Here is an 11341-nt window from a genome sequence, read left to right on the forward strand (position 1 = left end):
CTCAAACTGCCATAGATACCTAGCCTGAATCTCTCAAACTCCTACAGATACCTGACAGGAAAAACTCAACCTCCCATAGATACCTACGCTAAAACACTCAACCTCCCACAGATACCTAGCCTGAAACACTCAACCTCCCATAGATACCTAGCTTGAAATACTCAACCTCCCAAAGACACCTGGCCTGAAACACTCACTCCCATAGATACCTAGCCCGAGACACTCAACCTAACAATCAATAGATACCTAGCCTGAAACACTCAACCTCCCATTGATATGTGGCCTGTAACACCTCCCATAGATACCTGGCAGGAAACACTATATCTCCCATAGTTACCTTGTCTGGAAAACTCAACCTCCCAGAGATACCTGGCCTTAAACTCTCAAACTCCCATAGATACCTAGCTTGAAACACTCAACCTCCCATAGATACCAAGCTTGAAATACTCAATCTCCCAAAGATACATGGCCTGAAACACTCAACCTCCCATAGATACCTGGTCTGAAACACTTAACCTCCCAAAGATACCTGGCCTGAAACAATCAACCTCTAATAGATACCTAGCTGGAAATACTAAACCTCCCAAAGATACCTGGCCTGAAACACGAAACCTCCCATAGATACCTAGCCTGAAACACCTCCCATAGATACCTGGCCTGAAACACTAAACCTCCCATAGATACCTAGCCATAGACACTCAACCTAACAATAGATACCAAGCCAGAAACATTCAACCTCCCACAGATACCCGGCCTGAAACACTCAACCTCCCATAGATACCTGGTCTGAAACTCTCAACCTCCCATAGATATCTGGCCTGAAACTCTCAACCTCCAATAGATACCTGGTCTGAAACACTTAACCTCCCAAAGATACCTGGCCTGAAACAATCAACTTCCAATAGATACCTAGCTTGAAATACTAAACCTCCCAAAGATACCTGGCCTGAAACACTAAACCTCCCATAGATACCTAGCCATAGACACTCAACCTAACAATAGATACCTAGCCAGAAACATTCAACCTCCCACAGATACCTGGCCTGAAACACTCAACCTCCCATAGATACCTGACCTAAAACACCTCCCATAGACACCTGGCCTGAAACACCTCCCATTGATACCTGGCCTGAAACAATCAACCTCCATAAGTACCTGGCAAGAAACACTCAACCTCCCATAGATACCTGGCCTGAAACACTCACTCCCATATATACCTAGCCCGAGACACTCAACCTAACAATCAATAGATACCTAGCCTGAAACACTCAACCTCCCATTGATACATGGCCTGTAACACCTCCCATAGATACCTGGCAGGAAACACTATATCTCCCATAGTTACCTTGTTTGAAAAACTCAACCTCCCAAAGATACCTGGCCTTAAACTCTCAAACTCCCATAGATACCTAGCTTGAAACACTCACCCTCCCATAGATACCAAGCTTGAAATACTCAATCTCCCAAAGATACAAGGCCTGAAACACTCAACCTCCCATAGATACCTGGTTTGAAACACTTAACCTCCCAAAGATACCTGGCCTGAAACAATCAACCTCTAATAGATACCTAGCTTGAAATACTAAACCTCCCAAAGATACCTGGACTGAAACACTAAACCTCCCAAAGATACCTAGCCAGAGATACTCAACCTAACAATAGATACCTAGCCAGAAACATTCAACCTCCCACAGATACCTGGCTTGAAACACTCAACCTCCCATAGACACCTGGCCTGAAACACCTCCCATAGATACCTGGCCTGAAACAATCAACCTCCAATAGATACCTGGCCTGTAACACCTCCCATAGATACCTGGCAGGAAACACTATATCTCCCATACTTACCTTGTCTGAAAAACTCAACCTCCCAAAGATACCTGGCCTTAAACTCTCAAACTCCCATAGATACCTAGCTTGTAACACTCAACCTCCCTTAGAGACAAAGCTTGAAATACTCAATCTCCCAAAGACATATGGCCTGAAACACTCAACCTCCCATAGATACCTAGCTTGAAACACTCAACCTCCCATAGACACCTGGCCTGAAACACCTCCCATAGATACCTGGCCTGCAACACCTCCCATAGATACCTGGCCTGCAACACCTCCCATAGATACCTGGCAAGAAACGCTCAACCTCCCATAGATACCTGACAGGAAAAACTCAACCTCCCATAGATACTTAGCTTGAAATACCTAACCTCCTAAAGATACCTGGCCTGAAACAATCACCCTCTAATAGATACCTAGCTTGAACTAAACCTCCCATAGATACCTAGCATGAAACAATCAACCTCCCATAGATACTTAGCTTGAAATACCTAACCTCCTAAAGATACCTGGCCTGAAACACTCCCCCCCATAGATACCTTGCCCGAGCCACTCAACCTAACAATCAACAGATATCTAGCCTGAAACACTCAACCTCCCATAGACACCTGGCCTGAAACACCTCCCATTGATACCTGGCCTGTAACACCTCCCATAGATACCTGGCCTGAAACCCCTCCCATTGATACCTGGCCTGAAACAATCATCCTCCATAAATACCTGGCAAGACACACTCAATCTCCTATATATAACTAGCCTGAAACACAAACCTCCCATAGATACCTGGCCTGAAACAATCACCCTCTAATAGATACCTAGCTTGAAATACTCAACCTTCCACAGATACCTGGCTTGAAACACTCAACCTCCCATAGATACTTAGCTTGAAATACCTAACCTCCTAAAGATACCTGGCCTGAAACAATCACCCTCTAATAGATACCTAGCTTGAACTAAACCTCCCATAGATACCTAGCCAGAGATACTCAACCAAACAATAGATACCTAGCCAGAAACATTCAACCTCCCACAGATACCTGGCTTGAAAAACTCAACCTCCCATACCTGGACTGAAACACTAAACCTCCCAAAGATACCTAGCCAGAGATACTCAACCTAACAATAGATACCTAGCATACCTGACAGGAAAAACTCAACCTCCCATAGACACCTGGCCTGTAACACCTCCCATAGATACCTGGCCTGAAACAATCATCCTCCATAAATACCTGGCAAGAACCACTCTACCTCCCATAGATACCTAGTCTGAAACACTCAACCTCCCAAAGATAGCTGGCCTTAAACTCTCAACCTCCCATAGATACCTAGCCTAAGGAATACCAAGTCTGAAACACAAGTAGATCTGATCACCCATAGATATCCAGCTCTAAATTCCTGACCACTTAGCCTCCCATAGATACCTCCCCTAAAACACCAGCCATCCTTGACCTGTCTGCACTAGCCTGAAACACTCAACCTCCCATTGATACCTGGCCTGTAACACCTCCCATAGATACCTGGCCTGAAACCCCTCCCATTGATACCTGGCCTGAAACAATCAACCTCTAATAGATACCTAGCTTGAACTAAACCTCCCATAGATACCTAGCCAGAGATACTCAACCAAACAATAGATACCTAGCCAGAAACATTCAACCTCCCACAAATACCTGGCTTGAAATACTCAACCTCCCAAAGACATATGGCCTGAAACACTCAACCTCCCATACATACCTAGCTTGTTATACTCAACCTACTTAAAATACCTAGCCTGAAACCCTTAACCTCCCATAGATACCTCCCAAAGACATATGGCCTGAAACACTCACCATAGACACCTGGCCTGAAACACCTCCCATAGATACCTGGCAAGAAACGCTCAACCTCCCATAGATACCTATCCTGAAACATTCAACCTCCCATAGATACCTAGCATGAAACAATCAACCTCCCATAAATACCTGGCCTGAAACAATCAACCTCTAATAGATACCTAGCTTGAAATACTAAACCCCCCAAAGATACCTGGCCTGAACCACTAAACCTCCCAAAGATCCCTAGCCAGAGATACTCACCCTAACAATAGATACCTAGCCAGAAACATTCAACCTCCCACAGATACCTGGCTTGAAAAACTCAACCTCCCATACCTGGACTGAAACACTAAACCTCCCAAAGATCCCTAGCCAGAGATACTCAACCAAACAATAGATACCTAGCCAGAAACATTCAACCTCCCACAGATACCTGGCCGGAAACACTCAATCTCCCATAGATCCCTAGCTTGATATCCTCAACCTCCCACAGATACCTGGCCAGAAACACTCAATCTCCCATAGATCCCTAGCTTGATATCCTCAACCTCCCACAGATACCTGGCCAGAAACACTCAATCTCCCATAGATCCCTAGCTTGATATCCTCAACCTCCCACAGATACCTGGCTTGAAACACTCAACCTCCCATACATACCTAGCTTGTTATACTCAACCTCCCAAAAATACCTGGCCTGAAACACTCAACCTCCCATTGATACCTGGCCTGTAACACCTCCCATAGATACCTGGCAGGAAACACTATATCTCCCATACTTACCTTGTCTGAAAAACTCAACCTCCCATAGATACTTAGCTTGAAATACCTAATAGATACCTAGCTGGAAATACTAAACCTCCCAAAGATACCTAGCCAGAGATACTCAACCTCCCATAGATACCATGGACTGAAACACTAAACCTCCCAAAGATACCTAGCCAGAGATACTCAACCAAACAATAGATACCTAGCCAGAAACATTCAACCTCCCACAGATACCTGGCCGGAAACACTCAATCTCCCATAGATCCCTAGCTTGATATCCTCAACCTCCCACAGATACCTGGCCGGAAACACTCAATCTCCCATAGATCCCTAGCTTGATATCCTCAACCTCCCACAGATACCTGGCCGGAAACACTCAATCTCCCATAGATAACTAGCCTGAAACACAAACCTCCCATAGATTCCTAGCTTGAAATACTCAACCTCCCATAGATACCAAGCTTGATATACTCAATCTCCCAAAGATTCCTGGCCTTAAACTCTCAAACTCCCATAGATACCTAGCTTGTTATACTCAACCTACTTAAAATACCTAGCCTGAAACCCTTAACCTCCCATAGATACCTCCCAAAGACATATGGCCTGAAACACTCACCATAGACACCTGGCCTGAAACACCTCCCATTGATACCTGGCCTGTAACACCTCCCATAGATACCTGGCCTGAAACCCCTCCCATTGATACCTGGCCTGAAACAATCACCCTCTAATAGATACCTAGCTTGAACTAAACCTCCCATAGATACCTAGCATGAAACAATCAACCTCCCATAGATACTTAGCTTGAAATACCTAACCTCCTAAAGATACCTGGCCTGAAACAATCATCCTCCATAAATACCTGGCAAGACACACTCAATCTCCTATATATAACTAGCCTGAAACACAAACCTCCCATAGATTCCTAGCTTGAAATACTCAACCTCCCACACATACCTGGCCAGAAACACTCAAGATACCAAGCTTGAAATACTCAACCTCCCACACATACCTGGCCAGAAACACTCAATCTCCCATAGATAACTAGCCTGAAACACAAACCTCCCATAGATTCCTAGCCTGAACCACAAACCTCCCATAGATACCTGGCAGGAAACACTATATCTCCCATACTTTCCTTGTCTGAAAAACTCAACCTCCCATAGACACCTGGCCTGAAACACCTCCCATTGATACCTGGCCTGTAACACCTCCCATAGATACCTGGCCTGCAACACCTCCCATAGATACCTGGCCTGAAACCCCTCCCATTGATACCTGGCCTGTAACACCTCCCATAGATACCTGGCAAGAAACGCTCAACCTCCCATAGATACCTATCCTGAAACATTCAACCTCCCATAGATACCTATCCTGAAACATTCAACCTCCCATAGATACCTATCCTGAAACATTCAACCTCCCATAGATACCTAGCATGAAACAATCAACCTCCCATAAATCCCTGGCCTGAAACAATCAACCTCTAATAGATACCTAGCTTGAACTAAACCTCCCATAGATACCTAGCATGAAACAATCAACCTCCCATAGATACCTGACAGGAAAAACTCAACCTCCCATAGATACCTAGCCTGAAACACTCAACCTCCCATAGATACCTAGCCTAATGAATACCAAGTCTGAAACACAAGTAAATCTGATCACCCATAGATATCCAGCTCTAAATTCCAGACCACTTAGCCTCCCATAGATACCTACCCTAAAACACCAGCCATCCTTGACCTGTCTGCAAAGGTTGAGGTCCACTTCTGCCACTATAAGTCCATCTCGAGTCCTGGATAGTCCCTAGAAACCAGAAATAGCAATTAATCACATACAGCGTGAAACAATGTTAATGAAGACATCCACCAAGTATTAGCTGTTTAATTTTGTTTTCAACCTCAATTATGAGGGCAAATTTCTAATGACTTGGTCTTGAGATCTAGCTGCAGTTTCATGAAATAGTAGCAACCTTTGTATATAAGTACATCATGGGAAGGCTATGTATCGCCTCCTAAAACGAGGTCACTGTGACCACAATTCTAACTTGACCTTATACTTCAATAATGGTTTCTAGAGCATATTTCAGCTTCTGTTTCATGAATGGGTAGCAAACAGTGTACAGCATGGGAAAGAGTAGTGTTGAATCCTAATCAAGGTCACTGTAACCTCAATTTCACCTTTCATCTTGACCTCAAGTAGTAAAATAAAGAATTCCGGATTATGTCTCGAATGCTGTGTCATGAATGTGGATCAATATTTGTACATTTATAGGTACATCATGCAGGAGTTTCAAAAAGAGCATGTACTGGTTGAACTGGCTGGAATGTAGCTGTAAATCTCTACATTCACATACCATGGGAGTAAATTTTATGAATGGGAGATTATTTATACAGGATACCACTGCTACTAAGGCCTAGACTTGTTCATACTAGCCCCTGGTCATAGAAGTTGTGGTCAGTCTGATAACCTACACACAGACTAGCCCCTGGTCATAGCTGTTGTGGTCAGTCTGATTACCTACACACATAGAATAACTATCAAACACATGGTAGTACATGTGTAATACCAGCAATTGTATTTATGTGTTGTGCATTGAGGTAAATTAATCAAAAAATAAAATATCATTTGTAAAAAACATGGAATTATAAGTCTTGCCTTTCCCCACTCAGACCATCAACAGCAATTAGTTTGCTTGAATCACAGCAAAATACACAAAATAACACTTATGATTTCCTAACTTTTTAAAGAATTTAAATCTAGAAAATATTTACTTAATTGTCAAACTTTTGAATAATGGAAAGTTTAAATGAACTTTTTTACAATTCAGATATGGAGACCATTACAAAGGTCCCCAAAACTATTCCTGCAGTTTCAAACAAAGATCTGGAGGCCAAGGGTCAAATCATAGGCTACAGTGACCTACTCTTTTACATTGACACTCCACCATCCAAATAGCTAGATCAAAATTTAAAGTTGCAGGTGCACAACTTCAGAGAGGGTGGATTACATCGGTGAATTGTTTTTTTAAATTTTAAAACCTGCTTAATATGTACACCCTCCAATTATACATCAAAGTACTGAAAGTACTGAAAGCTAAGGCAAAAGATATATATATTATTTTTCGAATGGAGAACAAAATAAAGACGAAGTTCCAATCATATTATACAGAAGGATTTACTGTTAATTTGTTATGAATCAAAGTTTTATGTAAAAGTGTACCACTGTGAAGTTATTCTTCTTGTGTGTACAGTATATCTTTATAGGTTTGTCAGAAGAGTGGTACCAAGTTTCCTCTAGAATATATCATTTTAAACCTTTGGATAATTAATTTGCATAGGAATTTGGAATTGCTTCCCTTTGTCCATACAATGTATTTCATAGAACATTAAAAACTGAAACTGGCATTTACCCCTTTGACCAATACCTGATTATTTTAAACCATTGAATAGATTATGCACAGATTGTGAACATCTTTGAACTTTGCCTTTGTTGTTGAATAAGATATCAACCCTTGCCTTATCTAACAAAGTTACTTGGCATAAAACCATTGACCAATCAGAGTACAGTATGCTAATTAATTAGGCATGGATTTCACTCAACTTTGAACTTATCGTCTAAGTTTGTATATTGATCAATATATATTCAAGCAAGTTATCTTGTAAAGTGTGCACATCGACCAGGGTTGGCATGCTTTTTAATACGTGTGAATTTTGTTCAAGTTTCAATTTTGCATCAGTCAGTGTATATTGTTACAGAACAATATTTATAAGGATGTTTACTTGCCGAAACTAAATTGTGGATAAGCAAGTGGATTACTGCTACCCATAAATTTACAAGTCTCTCAATAATTTTGAAAAACTTTTAAATAAAGTGTTTTACATATTCACTGCAGTGAAAAGGTCTCTTCTTATGAAAAATGGAACTATTTTGAATCTGTGTTCCCATGAACAAATAATATAAAAAGCACTCTAATTCAATATGATACATTGTTGTATGTTTCAATATTGAATAAGATAAACAAAATATAAACATACATACTCACACACACACACAAGATTAGGAGAGTTACATTATTTTCCCTCTATTTCCATTGCATAAATTCTTCACAAAGAAAACAACAACTTTATAGCATATGTTCAGCTTTATCATCTTCATAGGCTAGCATTTGAAATAAGATGCACATATTAATTTCAAATACATTTCAAAAGAGTACTGCAAATGTACCAGCTAGAACACATACTATGTTATTACAGTTGTCATGATTGTTGGTTTCAGAACTGATAGCATTGTGCAACAAATGTTGACAACAGGACTTATTGAAAGTTGAGGTTGCTTGTGTATATGCAAACAGGTAGTGCATGATTTAATGTTGAGAATGATGGATCAAGGTTTATAAAATTTGGTTTGAATACTTAGTTAGGAATGCACTGACAATTTCTCTGTCACATGTACATGAACAGGTTGTGAAGCTGTAGCCTTCACCTTGACTGAATGAAATTGACCTTAAAACTGTCTTGAACAATTGATGTATGAAATTTAGAAATGAAGTTTCAAGAAATATGGTTGAAAACTTAAGAAATAATTGCTTTCATTGACATTGATACAATCTTGTGTGCTATCCCTCTCATATATCACACAAGATTTAATATCAAATGTTGGACACAGTAAAATCGAGCGAAGTTAACAAATATCAAGTTACATATTATAACTTTTATTTTATTTTATTGATATTGATCATAAGCATTGTTAAAAGTACAATGTATACCAGGGATCTTACATTTCTTTTACTACTTAACATTTGCGTTGACTTTTAATTCATTGGACAAAAACTAAAAGGAAGCCATGACCAGTATTTCTATCTTTAAAAACATACTTTTAATTTTTTTTCCAATTTGCTCCCACCACCCATAGTGTTATATTGATCAAAACAAACGTTGTTTCCAACATTTGTGCCCTTAGTCAGTAGTGGGTGTTCAATCACATTCATCAGGGTTTCAGCATCAAGTAGGGGCTGTTCAATCACATTCATCAGGCTTTCAGCATCAATATTCACAGATTCAATCTGTTCCAAGTAAAGATCACTGACTTCTCCATTAAGGAAAAGTTTGCGAGGAAAGCATTTGAACTACATTTGAACTATTCGCTGATGGAAGGATCTGTGGACTCGGCTTTCATGTGTCTGAGAGAAAATGATTTAGTCAGAGGTTCCTCCTCTATAAAGTAACTGACAGATTTCAAAATGTCATGTCACTGTTGGTATAGTTCTTGCAGCCTTTTGAAAAAGTTCATGAAGTCCTCAAAGGTATGAGAGAGTTGGTACAGTTCCTATTTCTCATCCTCCTTTCTCCCATCAATAACCATCCCTGTCTGTTGTAATATTGATTGCTTTCCCCCCCTAAAATAGAACATAGTTACCATATAATTTCTGCACCAGCAATAATGTTTAGAGATGATATTCAAACAAATAGGAGGCATAGCAATATGAGCTTGTATAGTGAGAAATAAGGCATTAAAGCTGAGGAGTTCATTAAAATGTTTCAAAAACATTTCAATAAGTCAATCTCTTTGGTAGCAGAACTAAATATAAACAAAATGTACATTAAATTCAACTTATAACAGCACATCATATGGGGGCTTAAGACATCTAATTCCTTAGGTGGTAAAACATGTGTACATAAAAAGGTACCAGTAAAAACAAAACAAAATTAGTTTAAACACACGCACTTAGATATTCACGGTTTTCATTAATACAAAAGATGAAGCAGAACATCACTCTCCCCTGGTTGTTTCCATAAAGAAGAAATTAACCAGGAAACATGGAGATGTCCATTGCACTCCTTTATTTTGCTTACAATGTGCAAATGTGCCTACTATGTGCTAATAAGCTTTCCATGTTATGGTTTTGTTTTTTATGTGCTGTATGCAAATGTTCTAAATGTGCTTAAATTACCATGTGCTGATGTGCTTACCGTGTTCAATGTGCCTATTAAGTGCTTTCCAAGTGATAAACTCTTTTTCTGAGCTTACAGTATACTACATGTACATACATGTTTTTATTTTATTTTTCCATGTTGTAATATTTTGGTCTCTGTTATTATACTCATGTTTTGTCTTTGTAGCTTATGTTGTATGTTTTGCAAAATGGACGTAAAATATATATTTTTGTATCTTGTACGTGCTCAAGGATTTTATCTGTAGTTTTTGGGACTATATATAGAAAAACTTTACCCCAGTATGAGGAATTGTTTTACACATTTATCATAAAACAAGTTATGTTCAGATTTCAGACAGAAGATACTCTAAAATTGTACAACTCAGAAAAGGTTGAAAAATATTTATAGTTCATTTTTTTCTGCTTAGAAATATTTAATCTCTAAATTACAAATGATAACTGTTTTAACAGGTCTAGTTTCCGAATTGGAAACCAAACCCTGTCTGACCTATAAATGATCATTATATAAGGCCAATTAAAAGTTTAAAACAAATATTGAGTTTATGCTAACCCCACAGATACTGGACACACTAATAGTAATATGATGTGTATAAACTATGATATATTATACACACTATACTTATTGGTGTGTTCGACACCAGTGTGGTTAACCAGACTTATCTCAGATTTGTGTTCTACAATACCCTTAAGTTTTTATATGCACTGTTAAAGTCAGAACTCCTGCTCTATATTAGCGCAGTAAAGATATTTTTCAAATTAACAATAAAATGCCTAGCTAATACATACCTACCCTATTTTTTTCTGATAGTAGAAACACAAGTAATTTGTTTGGCCTAATGTTTCTGTCATTTCATAATATTTAGAACTACTATACTTGTTTAAGTTTCCAAAACATCAAGTAGTATAACAATTGAAACTTCAATGAAAGCCAACATCACAATGAATCTAATAATACAATGTTTATAACATG

At 39.3% G+C, this 11341-nt stretch overlaps 1 protein-coding gene across 1 annotated transcript in view; it reads right to left on the reverse strand.

Moving 5' to 3' along the window:
- The window catches only part of LOC110441412 (beta-ureidopropionase-like), a gene marked incomplete at its 5' end in the record, with an annotated part of 79140 nt that overhangs the window by 17281 nt on the left and 50518 nt on the right, over positions 1–11341 (reverse strand). Inside the window, one exon of the mRNA XM_021484535.1 lies at positions 6135–6221. Coding sequence (XP_021340210.1) covers positions 6135–6221 — 87 coding nt within the window. The remainder of the gene's footprint in view (positions 1–6134; positions 6222–11341) is intronic.

This window comes from Mizuhopecten yessoensis, unplaced genomic scaffold (genome assembly GCF_002113885.1).
Source record: "Mizuhopecten yessoensis strain PY_sf001 unplaced genomic scaffold, ASM211388v2 scaffold1855, whole genome shotgun sequence".
Taxonomy (NCBI): Eukaryota; Metazoa; Mollusca; class Bivalvia; order Pectinida; family Pectinidae; genus Mizuhopecten; species Mizuhopecten yessoensis.